The sequence below is a fragment of the Lepisosteus oculatus genome, chromosome 27 (assembly GCF_040954835.1).
Source record: "Lepisosteus oculatus isolate fLepOcu1 chromosome 27, fLepOcu1.hap2, whole genome shotgun sequence".
Taxonomy (NCBI): domain Eukaryota; kingdom Metazoa; phylum Chordata; class Actinopteri; order Semionotiformes; family Lepisosteidae; genus Lepisosteus; species Lepisosteus oculatus.
The window spans coordinates 7,312,380-7,328,247 of record NC_090722.1 but is presented as its reverse complement, the minus strand read 5'-3'; the positions used below and the strand labels follow the sequence as shown (position 1 = coordinate 7,328,247).

At 56.1% G+C, this 15,868-nt stretch overlaps 1 protein-coding gene across 1 annotated transcript; it reads left to right on the top strand.

Annotated features, from left to right (window-relative positions):
- The first annotated feature begins 2,677 nt into the window (after window positions 1-2,677).
- Window positions 2,678-15,361, top strand: fam189b (family with sequence similarity 189 member B). The gene is made up of 13 exons (XM_069185050.1): window positions 2,678-5,189; window positions 5,295-5,351; window positions 5,908-6,015; window positions 6,510-6,635; window positions 6,716-6,823; window positions 7,400-7,560; window positions 7,951-8,050; window positions 8,190-8,262; window positions 8,548-8,842; window positions 9,619-9,911; window positions 10,003-10,071; window positions 10,228-10,541; window positions 12,089-15,361. The coding sequence occupies exons 1-13, from the start codon at window positions 4,968-4,970 to the stop codon at window positions 12,260-12,262; spliced, it is 2,100 nt and encodes a 699-aa protein (XP_069041151.1). The 5' UTR covers window positions 2,678-4,967; the 3' UTR covers window positions 12,263-15,361.
- The last annotated feature ends 507 nt before the right edge of the window (window positions 15,362-15,868 follow it).

The following is a 15,868-nucleotide window of genomic DNA, read 5'->3' as shown; positions in this document are numbered from 1 at the left end:
CTACCCCAACTCCTGCACTCCCACAATCCCAGCTCCCACATTCCCACTACCCCAACTCCTGCACTCCCACAATCCCACTACCCCAACTCCTGCACTCCCACAATCCCACTACCCCAACTCCTGCACTCCCACAATCCCAGCTCCCACATTCCCACTACCCCAACTCCTGCACTCCCACAATCCCAGCTCCCACATTCCCACTACCCCAACTCCTGCACTCCCACAATCCCACTACCCCAACTCCTGCTCTCCCACAATCCCACTACCCCAACTCCTGCACTCCCACAATCCCACTACCCCAACTCCTGTCTGATACAGTACTCCCAGCCTCCCAAAATTCCAGGTGCTGCACTCCCAGCGGGACGCGGTTCTCCCAGCCCCTGCGCTCGCTGTGTCCCCCCTCTCCAGGGCAATACCAGGAGAGCCATGACGTTTCAGGCTTGCTCACAGACTCACAGAGTCTTCTTTACTCCTTCTGTTTTAAATTTTTTTATAATTTATTTATCTGTATTTATTTTCTTAATTATTTCCTTTATTAAATAATTTTTCCTTTATTTTCAGAAAAAAAAATTTAATGGAAATTTGTGTTCAAACATGGAGCTTGAAAAGAATATCCCCTCGCCAGATCCTTACTCCCTGCTGGGACTGATGCCCTCTCTCCTGGGAAGGGTTACTGGTAAAGCACAGTGATGTCCAGTGAAATCAGGGTAAAAGTACAGTACAATAAAGCCCAGGGAGATCAGGGTAAAAGCACAGTACAGTGCAGTGAAGCCCAGCGAGATCAGGGTAAAAGTACAGTACAATAAAGCCCAGGGAGATCAAGGTAAAAGCATTGGGAGGTATGGTAAATTAAAGAACAGTGTGGTACAGCCACATCAGTCTGTGGTCCAGGAGTGGAAAGCTGTGGCAGTGCTGTGCAGACTTACTGCAGTCAGACTGGCTACATCACAGCCCAGCCTCAGGGGTGTAGAAAGACAGGATCCACTAGATTTGCACTAAGTTGTGATGCTTGTCCCCTCCACCGTAGCTGTACATAGAATCATTCTGATAGTGAAATTTAATATATATTTAAATAAATGCTTTTCTTTCCACTTTTTTTTGATGGGGTTCATGAGAATTTTTTTTCTTCCTTTTGCAAACTATCCTCAGGAAAACTTGAGCAATGCACTAAAAAATATGCAAAAAATGGAGTAAATGTTGGGTGAACAGAAGCGAGAAGATGTAGATGTACACATTTGTATATAGATATTTTTGTCATGTGTGCTTGGACTGGGGTCAGGGGTCACATTCAGGGTTCAAGGATGTCTGACCCAGAGCCTTCTGGGAAGAGTCCCTTCTCTGCTTGGTGGTTGTTTTTGTGAAATGTTTTCAGTTGTCGATTTCTGTCACTTATTTCCAATATTAAAAGAGAAGATTTATCTATTTAAATAGACTTTGCTGTGTTTCTTTAAAACCGGGAAGACTTAATAGGGATGTTAAAATGGGTGTCATGACGACTGGTCACTACAGACCCCAGGACACTGTCAGTAAGAGTGGGGTGCTGACCCTGGTGTCCTGACGACTGGTCACTACAGACCCCAGGACACTGTCAGTTACAGTAGGGGTGTTGACCATGCTGGCCTGGCTAAACTCCACTCTGTGCTTGAACTTCTGTCCTCCCTAAAAATCTCCCTTTATCCAACAGGCACAGCAGTTTCTCTCTTGTGCCCTGACCTGTGTGCAGGGGTGCTGCCCACCAATGTGCGATGCTGTGGGTCTACTCCCTTCTGCAGGTCAGGAGAAGCGGAAATGCATGATTATTGTTCCACCCACGGAAACGTCACCATTGCACGGCTCTTTCACGGCTGTCTACCATCCTGCGATACCTCACACGGCCACTAGGTGGCGTTAGACAAATATTTCTCTTTCAGGACGTGATACAAAGGGCGACAGCTACCCTGTGGTGCTGCTGTCACCCTTCAGGGGCGTTTGTCTTCCCTGTCGCGTCCCCTCTGAATTGAAAGGGTGTCTTACTGGCTTAATTAAATCGTTATTACCGCTGAAGGACCTCAAGATCGTATGATCGTAATGCAGGAGTCACCTGCGGCGAGCAAATCGATGTTTCACTGCGGATGAGCTCTGAAACTAGAGCACAGAAAGATATAAACACCTTCAGTTCAATTTAAAAATAGAGACCATTTCCATTCTTTTCACTACGATTCAGGGAATGGTAAAGGAAAACTGCAGCGAGACTCTGGGAGAGAACAGCAGAGGACTACTATTCCCAGAGAGCATTGCGCGCCCCACCGGGGCCTGACAGAAAGGCTCTGCGGTCCATCTGATTGGCCGCCCGCGGTTGCCTGGGTGCCGTCGCCAGGCAACCACCCTCCGCCTCCCCTCCGAGGCGCAGCATCAGCACCAGAGCCGGGGAGACTGCGGCCACACTGGAGCCGCCTGCGGTCCCACCCGGGGACGTGTCCGAGGCGCTGTTGTCGCGAACACCTTGTCCTCACCCCCACGCCGGGACAGCTCCCACACACACACACAGCCCGGGCAGACGGGCGCCGAGCGAGGGTTCGAGGCGCGGTGCGGGGGGAGGTGGGGCGGAGAGAGACGCAGCAGAGGGAGGGCCGAGCAGGAGAAGGGATAGGAGGCAGTGCGTGTGGAGAGGGGAGGCTGGGGCGCCGGTGACGTGGCGGCGCAGTGAGGTGAAGGTCCGGAGACCTGACGGTGCAGCGCGAGCAGGACCGGAGATCCGCGTGACTAGCGAAGGGGTGGGTGAGGGGGGGGGTGCACATCTCCACGCCGCGTCCCACTAAAACAACACCCGCGCACGGAGACGCCGCGCCGCCAGGGCGCTGCGATACAAATAAAGGGGGACCGGCGGCGAACAGCCCGTGTCGCTCGGGTCCGGATTATTGTGCTGCCGCTGCGCTCGTCCTGCGGATTCGCCTGCGTCTGCAGCTCCTGACGCGGACCTGACAGGAGCCGGCTCTGTGTATCACACCCGGTCCGGAGAGGCACCCCTGCCCCGCGGTGGGGTGAGCAGTACCGGCCCGGGTCTCGGCGGGCCGTGCAGGGCTGAGCGGGACCGGGACAGTTAGGGGGGGAGGAGGAAGAGGAGGAGGAAGGGCGGGGGTATCTGCTGCATGCGGCTCTCCGAGAGCGAGAGCGGGCTGCTGGCGCGTGAGTGCAGGGGCTGCGCCGGTCGCTCCCCCACGCGATGAGCTCTCGGGGTGCTCCGATTCCCGTCGCGAGCCCCGGCCTGCGTGCGCGCGCACACACACACACACACACACCCACATCCACCCCGGCCGCGGGGCTCTTCCGTGTCACACGCGCCGTGGGTGTAGAGGGACAGGGGTCTGTTTTAAAGAACGTCGGGGGGCGAGAGGTTCGCCTCGCTCTCAGTGAGTACCGCGGCTCGGTTCGGCCCAGATCCACACGGACAGAACCGCTTCCTCGCCTCAGGGACTCGGGCCACTGCTGACACGGGGGTTCACCCGCTCCCCAAACACTTCCTCCTGTTAAACTGGCACTGAACCAGCCCGCAGGCCGGGTCTCTATAAATACAGCTGGGGTGCAGAGACACAGCCGGGAGAACGCGGGACGGGTCAAGGGGACAGGGGCCGTCCACAGCTTCCCAGGGGACAGGCGCAGGGCAAGAACACGCCGCCCCAGGCACACTGCCCAGCCCCAGAGACACCTCGCACCCGGGCCCCGCCGCAGAAGTCACACACTCCTGTGCTGTACGCTACAAGTCAACCGGGCCAGCAGCATCTCTGCCCACGGGCTCAGCGGCGGTGACGTCGGACCGGCTGTAGTGAAGCTACCAGCACCAGCAACATTTCTGCAGTGGCATGAGGGGGTGTAGCACTGCTCGCCGTAGGTTTACCACGGTAAACCGTATCAGCCTACGGATCATCAGTACAAACCGTGGGATTAACACTGTTTAAATCCCGAACACTGGGATCAACACCACTAACATCACTAACGGCGAGGTTAGCACCAGTAACATCATTACCAGAGGGACTGACACTGGCAACATTACCAACACTGGGATCAGTACCAGTAACGTTTCTAACAGCGGGATTACCACCAGTAACATTCTTACCAGTGGGATTGACACTGGCAACATTACCAACACTGGAATCAGTACCAGTAACTTTACTGTGGGATTAATAGGGGTAACGTTACTAGCAGTGGCATCAATCACAGTCACAGATGCGCAGATTTTAACTCCTGCTCCCTACGGTCGACCTCCGGTCCCCAGCCCCTGGCCCGGACCTGACAGGAGCCGGCTCTGTGTATCACACCCGGATACTACGGAGAGTGCTGTCATACCGGACTGATCCCAACGGGTTCTGACACGGACACTCGGCACATTCTGGGCTCAGCCTCTCTGTGCTGAGATTGGCCTGCAGGAGGGTGGGCCTGGTTCTGGAGTGTCTGGGCCGTGGAGGTGAAGTGGGGGCCCAGAGACAGGTCACTGGACTCCGCTGAGAGGATCTGGGTCGTGGGAGAGCTCCGGAGTTCTGGGCCCGGTTCCGCTTCAAAAGCTGTCTCCGGGCTTCTGCTGGCCGCACCTGGGCCGAGACTGGCAAGTTCTGAAAAGGCCCAAGCGTTGTTCTGTCGGATCGCCGGCCGGGCTTTCCGGGAAATCTCCCCCGCATGAAACTCCGGGCTGCATCGTTCTGAAATTGCAACTGGGCCAGGTCCAGCCCGGAGCCGCTGGTACCAGAGGGGAAGACAGGAAGTTAAAAACTGGACAGCCCGCTCGCCCAGGCCCGGCTCTGCGGCCTGCTGTTGGATCAGAACCAAGGCCCCGCGTGAGCGGATCGGCTCGGCGTGGTCGGATCAGAGCCGGGCTGCGTGGAGCGGGACCGGGCCCGTGCGATCCCAGAGGTTCCGGGACCCCGGGGGGGGACAAACGTCGCCTCCTCTTCCTCTTCCTCCTCCTCCTCCTCCCCCCCCCCCCGCGGGACAGGATGCCCTCCCAGTCGGACTCCAGCCGCTCCCTCAGCCTGGGGGGGCGTGGCGGGCGGCTGTCCCGGCTGGGCGTGGCCTGGGAGCGCGCCCAGCTCCTGCTGGCCAGCGGCCTGGTCCAGATGGGGCTGGGCGCCATGCTGCTGGCCGTCAGCTTCGTCTCCGTGACCTTCACCACCTCGGCCCGGGTGCGCCACTCCTGCCCCTTCTGGGCCGGATTCTTCGTGAGTCAACCTCTCTCTCAGCCGGACGGCGGCCGGTCAGTAGCCACCCCCTCCGTCTATAAGCCAGCGCTGAGTTACCCCCCCTCTCTCTTTCTCCCCCTGCAGGTGGTGGCGTCAGGGCTGGTGGGAGTGATTTCCTGGAGAAGACCCCTGACGTTAGTGGTAAGCACTTCCTGTTCTCCCTCACCGCCACACGAGGGGAGAGGGGCAGGCAAGGACAGGACTAGAGTGAGAACACTTGTATGGCACTCTTCTGGACACTCTGCACACGGCACTTTACTGGCAAAGGGGAATCCCACTCTCACCACCAGTGTGCAGCCCCACCTGGCAGGACGCAGTCAGAGTGGGCCAGTCCTCTCCCCACACACCAGCTCACAGTGGGGAGGAGAGCAGAGTTATGAGGCCAGTTTAATGACCACAGAGCCAGGAGCTTGGTTTTATGTCCCATCCAAAGGTTGGTGCCTTCCAGTATAATGTCCCCATCACTATACTGGGGCACACAGACCTGACGGTGAGACACAGACGGTGAGCACTCCCTGCTGGTCCCACTAACACCTCTTCCAGCAGCAACCTTAGCTTTCCCAGGAGGTCTCCTATCCAGGTACTGGCCTGCAGGGTTAGGTTTAGGGGCAGAGAGGCAGCTGTGTTCTCGTTCCTGCTCTCTGACACTGTGGCGTGTCCTCTGTGTGTGAGCTGCTGTTCCTCTCCCGCCCTGCAGGTGTCACTCTTCATGCTGTTGTCAGCAGTCTGTGTGATCCTTAGCCTGGCTGGGTCTATCCTGTCCTGCCAGAATGCCCAGCTGGTGAAGTCACTGGAGGTGTGTCAGGTAAAGACACTGAGACGGATCCAGAGTATCTATAATATCTATGATATATATTCTGCAAGTGTACAGAGTGTATATACCCTGTGTGTGCTGTACATACCCCAGGAGTGCAGTGTGTATACCCTGTGTGTGCTGTACATACCCCAGGAGTGCAGTGTGTATACCCTGTGTGTGCTGTACATACCCCAGGAGTGCAGTGTGTATACCCTGTGTGTGCTGTACATACCCCAGGAGTGCAGCGTACATACCCTGTGTGTGCTGTACATACCCCAGGCGTATATACAGTATAACCTGTGTATACAGTGTAGACGGTGTATTTGCCCTGTGTGCACAGCACATATAACCCAGGTACATTGTAATAACAGTGAATGGCTCAGTTTGGCTCAGTTGCTCATCGGGAGGCTGAAGAGAGCGCAGTGCTGTTATTCCAGTGGTCACAGGCCAGGCTGCGGTGCTGCTGTCCCGGCTGGCGGGCCTGATCAGTCTGTGTGTCTCAGGTGGAGGAGGGCGTGTGCTCCTGCTGCCAGTCCGTGGCCCGTCCCGCCGGCAGCTGCTCCCTGAGCGAGGACACGCTGACCCTGTACCTGTACCGGGACTGCCACACCGTGCGCCTGGCGCTCAAGGTCTGTCGCGCGCCGCCTCTGCGCTCTGTGTGTGCGTGGCGCTATAAACCGGGAGTCTCGCTGTCTGTGTGTGTTTGCAGGATCTGCTGTTCAGTGCGTGTGGCCTGAGCATTCTGTCCACCATCATCTGCACCCTGTCTACTGTCACCTGCTGCATCCACATCTTCTCTCTGGACCTGCTGCAGCTGGTGAGTCTGCAACACCCACGCTACACAACACAACACAACACACACACACGCTACACAACACCCTGTCTACTGTCACCTGCTGCATCCACATCTTCTCTCTGGACCTGCTGCAGCTGGTGAGTCTGCAACACCCACGCTACACAACACAACACAACACACACACACGCTACACAACACCCTGTCTACTGTCACCTGCTGCATCCACATCTTCTCTCTGGACCTGCTGCAGTTGGTGAGTCTGCCACACCCACGCTACACAACACCACACACACGCTACACAACACCCTGTCTACTGTCACCTGCTGCATCCACACCTTCTCTCTGGACCTGCTGCAGCTGGTGAGTCTGCAACACCCATGCTACACAACACACACAACACAACACACACGCTACACAACACAATGCACATGCTACACAACACACAAAACACCCACGCTACACAACACACACTCTACGCAACACCCTGTCTACGATCACCACATCTTACCTGTGGACCTGCTGCAGCTGGTGAGTGTACCAGTCACCTCTCTCCTCTGTTTCCTCACCTTCTCCCTCCTCTGTTTCTGTCTCTCTCAGATGGCTCCCCACCGTTCTCGATCCGTCAACCCAGAGTGCACCACTCCGCAGGACGCCTTCCTCAGCAACATGCTGGACTTCGAGGAGTTTGTGCCCCCCGTCCCTCCCCCACCATACTACCCCCCAGAGTACACCTGCAGCTCCGAGACGGATGCCCAGAGGTGACTGACAGACAGAGCAGGTCAAGGGTTAGGGTTGGAGCTGGGGGCAGGGGAAGGGTTAGGATTAAAGCTGGGGGTAGGGTTAGAACTGGGGTTAGGATTAGCGTTAGAACTGGGGTAGGATGAGGGTGAGGGTGGGGTTGGGGTTGGGATTGGGACTAGCATTAGGGTTAGAGCTGGGGATAGAGATAGGGTTAGCGTCAGAGCTAGGGGTAGGGTTAGGGTTCAGGTTAGGATCAGAGCTGGGGTTTGAGGTGGGGTTGTTGGTGAGAACTGGGTTTAGGGTTAGAGTTAGGGTTCTAGATGGATGTAGGGCTGGGGCTTACGTAAATCAGGGATTAGGGACAGTGTGACCTGCTGCCATTTACTGACTGACCTCTCCTCCCACAGCATCACCTACAACGGCTCGATAGGGAGCCCCGTGCCCCTGTACCCCACCGACTTCCCTCCCCCGTACGAAGCGGTGATGGGGCAGCGTGCTGGGAGCCAGGTGGGACGCTGACCCTGCAGCTGTCTGTGTGTCTGTCCCCCTCTCTCTCCTCCAGTGTCTGCCTGTCTCCCTCTCTGTCCCAAGGGGAGCATGTCTCTGTGCCCGTCTGTGGTCTCTAACCCCCTCTGCTCTTGCCTAGGCCACAGTGTTTGATGCTCACGTCAATGAGCTGTCATGTGACAGAGTCACGTCTACGGTCTTCAGCGGTGAAGGTGAGCTTCCCCCACCTCTTGTGAGAAACAGCGCCCCCCACAGGCCAGCCAGCAGACTGCGTATATACTGACACACTGACGTCCACTGAGATTCTGGGTTCTGTTGGGTTTATATAAGAAGAACAGGTTGATGATAAACACTGGCACACAAACACACATACCGACACACTGAAACACACAGATCCACTGACACTGATCCACGGTGACACACACTGAGATCTTAGTGCCGGAGCTCAGTGCCTCTGTGTCCTGTCTCCTGTCGCTGTGTGCTTCCTCCCCCCCCAGTGTCCATGGACAGTGGCTCTCTGCTGATGTCCGAGATAGTGGACATCCCAGATGACAGCTCCCCCTCCGAGGACTCCTGTCTCCTGGAAGTGGGGGCGGGGGGTTCCATGCAATCTGTGGAGTTTGCCACATTCCGCCATCACCCCCAGGGACCCCCTGAGTCTGGCCCAGACGCCCCAGCCGGCCCGCGGGCCCCCCCCGCCACCCCCACAGCCCTTGGCCACCGGCACTACTTCAGAGCAGAGCGGTCCAACTCCTGCTCCTCCCCCAGCAGCTCCACTGATGCCCCCTACAGGTGAGGCTCAGACAGCTAGGTTAGATCAGCAGCAGTGTAGCTCCCCCTACAGGTGGGGCTCTCACACACAGACAGCTAGGTTAGATCAGCAGCAGTGTAGCTCCCCCTACAGGTGGGGCTCTCACACACAGACAGCTAGGTTAGATCAGCAGCAGTGTTGCAGTGTAGCTCCCCCTGCAGGTGGGGCTCTCACACACAGACCAGCTCTGTACTCTAAGACAGCTAGGTTAGATCAGCAGCAGTGTAGCTCCCCCTACAGGTGGGGCTCTCACACACAGACAGCTAGGTTAGATCAGCAGCAGTGTAGCTCCCCCTACAGGTGAGGCTCTCACACACAGACAGCTAGGTTAGATCAGCAGCAGTGTAGCTCCCCCTACAGGTGGGGCTCTCACACACAGACAGCTAGGTTAGATCAGCAGCAGTGTAGCTCCCCCTACAGGTGGGGCTCTCACACACAGACAGCTAGGTTAGATCAGCAGCAGTGTAGCTCCCCCTACAGGTGGGGCTCTCACACACAGACCAGCTCTGTACTCTAAGACAGCTAGGTTAGATCAGCAGCAGTGTTGCAGTGTAGCTCCCCCTACAGGTGGGGCTCTCACACACAGGCCAGCTCTATGCTCTATGACAGGTAGTTGGAGGGCAGGTCTGATCCCATCTCCTCTGGAACAGGACCTTTTACGCTGGGCCCTTGTTCAGCAAGGCTAAGAGAGAGAGACAAGTCTGCCTGCCCCTAGTCTCCTGGAGAGCCCGTATCTCACCCCCCTCTGTCTCTCCAGGTCTCCAGTGCTGCGCCATCAGGCCGTGCTGGCCAGCAGTTGTACCCGCTTGGAGCTGCTAGGGGGCGCCGCTTCTCAGCGCATACCAGAGATCAGGGTGCGCCCCTGCACCCCCTCCCGCTGCGGCTCTGACGGGGGGTCTCCCAGCCCCCAGGGCTCCCCCCGCCCCCTCCTGCCCCCCCAGCGGCGCCATAGCGACCAGTCCCGCCCCCCCACCCCTCCCCGAGGCCTGGCGCCACACCCCCTGATGAGGTCGCACAGTGACCCCGGCTTGACGTCATCCACAGACACAGGTGAGAGAGAGAGAGGGGTGGAGGAGGAGGAGAGGAAGAGAGAGAGAGGGAGGGTGAGAAACCTTCATTTCGCTGTCCCTCTCCCCCCCAGGTGAGCTCAGTGCCTCGCTGCGCAGTAAGGGAGTCAGCGATGACGTCTCCCAGACCTCCTCAGACACGGGTGAGAAAAATGACAAAACAGCTTCAGTCCTGTCCGCTGCTTGAGAGCGCATTAGAAATCCCTCGTCTGGCTTCCCTTCTCCACCTCTCCCTCTTTCGCCTCTCCCTAATTTCTGTCCCATCTCTCCCTTTCTTCTTTCCCCCTCTGTCGTCCCAGGTCCCTCCTCCGAAGCCTGTCTGTTGCCCCGCAACTCTCTGGCGCCCTCTGGTGCCCTACCCAGGAAGTGCAGCATGAAGAGTGGCGGCCAGCTGCCCAGCAAGGCCCCACCCCCTGCCTTGCTGCGCCTGCCCAAGGACTGTGCCCGTTCGCTGGGCGACCTCAAGGTCACGCGGGTCCTCGTCGCCCGCTTCCTGCAGCGCTCCAAACGCAACCTGGCCCCCAGCACCACTGCTGCCGCTGAGCATGCTGGGAACAGCCGCCAAGTGCACAAGAGAAGAGCGGAGTCCAGTGGGGGAAACCCCTTCGAACAGGTGAGGCTGCCACACCCTGCTGAGAGTCAGATCGTCACACCTGTCTGTGCCAGAGTACATAACACCCACACAGGTGAGCGCTGGGCTGTAATACCTGTCTCACAGGTGAGAGCTGGGCTGTACTACCTGTCTCACAGGTGAGCGCTGGGCTGTAATACCTGTCTCACAGGTGAGCGCTGGGCTGTACTACCTGTCTCACAGGTGAGCGCTGGGCTGTAATACCTGTCTCACAGGTGAGAGCTGGGCTGTACTACCTGTCTCACAGGTGTGTGCTGGGCTGTAATACCTGTCTCACAGGTGAGAGCTGGGCTGTACTACCTGTCTCACAGGTGAGCGCTGGGCTGTAATACCTGTCTCACAGGTGAGAGCTGGGCTGTACTACCTGTCTCACAGGTGAGCGCTGGCCTGTACTACCTGTCTCACAGGTGAGCGCTGGCCTGTACTACCTGTCTCACAGGTGAGAGCTGGGCTGTACTACCTGTCTCACAGGTGAGAGCTGGGCTGTACTACCTGTCTCACAGGTGAGCGCTGGGCTGTAATACCTGTCTCACAGGTGAGCGCTGGGCTGTACTACCTGTCTCACAGGTGAGCGCTGGGCTGTAATACCTGTCTCACAGGTGAGCTCTGGGTTGTACTACCTGTCTCACAGGTGAGCGCTGGGCTGTACTACCTGTCTCACAGGTGAGCCCTGGGCTGTACTACCTGTCTCACGGGTGAGCGCTGGGCTGTAATACCTGTCTCACAGGTGAGCGCTGGGCTGTACTACCTGTCTCACAGGTGAGCGCTGGCCTGTACTACCTGTCTCACAGGTGAGAGCTGGGCTGTACTACCTGTCTCACAGGTGAGCGCTGGCCTGTACTACCTGTCTCACAGGTGAGAGCTGGGCTGTACTACCTGTCTCACAGGTGAGAGCTGGGCTGTACTACCTGTCTCACAGGTGAGCGCTGGCCTGTACTACCTGTCTCACAGGTGAGAGCTGGGCTGTAATACCTGTCTCACAGGTGAGCGCTGGGCTGTACTACCTGTCTCACAGGTGAGCGCTGGGCTGTACTACCTGTCTCACAGGTGAGCGCTGGGCTGTAATACCTGTCTCACAGATGAGCGCTGGGCTGTAATACCTGTCTCACAGGTGAGAGCTGGGCTGTACTACCTGTCTCACAGGTGAGCGCTGGGCTGTAATACCTGTCTCACAGGTGAGAGCTGGGCTGTACTACCTGTCTCACAGGTGAGAGCTGGGCTGTACTACCTGTCTCACAGGTGAGCGCTGGCCTGTACTACCTGTCTCACGGGTGAGCGCTGGGCTGTACTACCTGTCTCACGGGTGGGCGCTGGGCTGTAAGGCCTGTCTCACAGGTGAAAGGACAGCTATCCTACCTGTCTCACAGGTGAGCCCTGGGCTGTAATACCTGTCTCACGGGTGAGCACTGGGCTGTACGGAACAGGGGGGCTGGGACGTACCGACAGAGAGAAAAGGAGAAGAAAGCTGTTGCCAGGAGTCTGGAATAACTGCCTGCACCTCTGCGTGTGTTTCTCCGTCTGTGTGCCAGGTCCTGCGCGGCTCGTGGAGCTCCAGCAGGGGGCGCCGGCAGGAGAGCATCCACCTGCGCAGCTGCGGCGACCTGAGCTCCTCCTCGCCCCTGCGCCGGCTGCTGTCGCCAGGGAGACTGGAGCACAGCCGCCCCCAGAGCCTGGGCGGAGTGTACCGCGAGTCCGCGCTGTGAGGGCAGGAGCGGACGGGGGGGGAGAACTGACACTGTCACCTCTGGACCCCCCCACCGCGGTCAAGGGCAGAGACCACCGCACTGCGACACAGAGCCCCCAGCGACCAGCCGGTCTCCCGCTCAGGAAGGAGCAGTCCTGCCAGGCCAGAGCAGGGGGCCTCGGCGGATACTGGGAAGGGGGACAAGCTCTCAGACTGGAGCCTGACTGACAGACACTGGGGACGACTGGGACACACTGGGAGAGGGAGAGAGGGGGGGGCTGCTGGCTGTCAGACCTGCTAGCCCCCTCCAGGGTCTCCTGGCCTTCTGACCTCTTGAGCAGCACTTGGACAGCGGCAGCAGCAGTCCTGATCTCCTGCTCCCCTTTAATCACTCAGGACAGACACTCTTCTGGTTTTCTTCTGGGTGTGTAACCCAGGCCTCTCCACGGGCTCTGAGGTGAAAGGGCTGTGAGCTCGTTGGTGTAACACTCAGAGCGAGGCTCAGCGTGCAGCCTGTGCACAGTGATGCTCAGGCTCTGCGGCACACGTATGCACTCTATCTACCACAGACACACGCGCGGAATCACGCCGTCTCATGCTTTCATAGCCACACAGAAGCTCGCACGTTGCAAAAATACACATGCAGTCTCATGCTCTTACCTCACACTCATACACAAACACACCCTGTCTCACACTCATACCTCACACTCGTACACAAACACACCCTGTCTCACACTCATACCTCACACTCGTACACAAACACACTCTGTCTCACACTCATACCTCACACTCGTACACAAACACACCCTGTCTCACACTCATACCTCTCACACCCAGTGTCACACTCGAACTTCACACTCATACACAAACGCACGGTCTCACACTCATACCTCACACTCGTACACAAAAAAAGCCAATGTCACACTCGAACCTCACACTCATGCACAAACACACCGTCTCACACTCATACCTCACACTCATACACAAACACACGCAGTGTCATACTCGTACCTCTCACACCCAGTGTCACACTCGAACCTCACACTCATACACAAACACACCCAGTCTCACACTAATACACAAACACACGCAGTGTCATACTCGTACTTCACACACCCAGTCTCACACTCATACCTCACACTTGTGTACAAACACTCCCAGTTTCACACTCATACACAAATACACTCTCACACTGTCGAGTTCCAGCATGAAACGTCACTCCACGTCTTCCATCTCCAAAAATGCACAAATTCCAAAGGCTGAAGCTTAAGGGAAAAATTTTGAAAAGTCAGATTATTCCTTTCCTACATTTAAGGCGTATGTTTATAGTTTTCCACCTTTAAATAAAACTTTATCTTTATAGTGATCTTGAGAGAAACATCAGGAGTGAATTTTTCTCTGGAGCAAAAAATAAACACTCGGAAAATGACGCTGACAATGTGACCCACAAACTCACCGATGTCTTCCATGTCCGAACGCCGTCACAGGCCGCCTCTGTCTGTCTCTGCTGTGGCCAACACACTGCCTTCGTCCTGCGCTCCTCGCAGGAGAAGAGCCCACTGTCACCATGGAAACTCCGGACCGTTTCTATGGGAATGCAGTGACCCATTGATGGTTTCCATAGAAACTCGCATAATTCTGGACTGTTGGGATGGAACCAGGAAAAAATACAGCAGTGGTTTTCACTGAAACCATCTGGACCGTCACTATGGGAAGAGCATGCCTAGGGATGATGTATTCAACGCTGTCTCCATGGGAACAGGACATTGATGGACATACAAACAAGGAACTGTCTCTCTGGTAATCAGATCATTGCAGTTTTTTATAAAAAGAGGCTTACTGGGGGCTATGCTGTATATTGTCTTGGGAAGAGTATACTGTCCTTACAGCATCCTAAAATTTCTCCACACTGGGCCTTTGTGACTACGCCTGTTTCACCTCAGTACTGCATCCTTGATCCCACCCTGTGGTCATGCTGGAGATCTGTCATTGAGCAGTTCTCGATAAAGTGCCACTGTCAGCACTGCCTGCACTGCCGGGACTGCACTGATGCTGTAACAGGTGTCTGCCCCCAGAAGCTGTTTGTCAGAGCCGATATTCACCAACACAGACAGCAGACATGTGCCTATTGAAGAACAACGCAGTGGAGTAAAGAAGGACAGGACCCTGATGCAGCACCAGGGTGAGACAGGCGCTAGACAGACAGGCCCTGGGAGAGAGCGAAGAGAGGGCTGTTCTGTACTGCCATCAGTGAGACATCCTAACCTTGCTTCTGTGATCATCATAGTGGCCAGATTTTAACGTCTGATGGCCCCACGGATCAAATTGGACAGTGGGTATCATTGCGTCCGTCATCTTTTTCTGCCCTGACTGCCTGTGCTGGAGCCCAGGTTCCTTTAACGCTTGGGGGATGCGACAGTGGTTACCCTGGGCTGAGCTCTAGGTTGCACAGGAAGCGGGCTGGCAAGCCAGACTGTGATGTCACTTCCTCTGCAGAGCGTTGTTCATCCAGAGCAGTCCGAATCTGTTGCTTTCTGTTTGGGCCTCCTACCTTCCCCGGTTAGCTAATTATGAACTTAATTGGCCTTTGTCACCATCTTTTCCGTGATGTGGTGGTGGCTTTCAAAGACTGTCAAAAACTTAAATCCCAATTAAGATAAACAATTGGCTCAATTAAGCGCTTAGCAACATGGGCTAGGACAGAGCATTCCTAACAGCTGTACACATTGCGAAGGAGAGCCCCACTCCCCGATGGGACACCCCTTGATACCACAAGGGGGGGGGGTCCACATTCCCCCCCGCCGACCCTCAGCAGCCTGATTCCCTCTAATAGCTCCGCCTGGAGGCAGACAGGAGCATTGCGCCACAGCGAGAGAGACATGGGGATGACAAGAAGCTGTTGTGTTTCTACCTCCTTCCACAGCTCCCTGCTGTTCTCTGATTATCACACGTTACTGAGACCAGGAAAAAAGAACAGAGCTGGTATCAACCAAATTAACTGTATGATTATCAGCAAGGGTTTTGATTTTAGAACTTTTAATGCAAGTTATGTACTGACTATATATGCCATATGTATGCAGGTTATGTATATGCACCTATAAATACACTAGTCCAGAGGGATGTGTGTTCTGTGGTTTATAATCGGACTTTTGCTCCACACACGGCCGGAGAGCTGCAGCACCAGGAGCTGGTCCTGAGTGAACTGCTCCATTCACTGGTCTCATTGTTCTAGTTTAACTAAATTGATTGCGTTGTAGCGGTTACTGACAACGACTTTCTCAGCAGAACACAAGGAGAACAAAGCACCTGACCTGTTTGGTGGTTTAGTAACTAGCTGAGCCCAGGATCTCTTCCAGCTGTTTCCTGAAAGGGGTCAGGGCATCAGCTTTAACGAAAAGGCTGGGAAGACTGTTATACACTCTCACCATCCTTTGTGTTCAGAAGTGACTCCCGTTATCAGATTTAAATGCATTTCCACGAGGTTTCCACCTGTGCACTGTGGTTTGTGTTTCACCGTTGATCTTGGAGATGTCCCCTGGGTTGACAGTCCCACTCCCTTCAGACTGAAGAGACTCAGTTCCTCCAGCCTGTCAGTGTGGGACAGTCCCTTCAGACTGAAGAGACT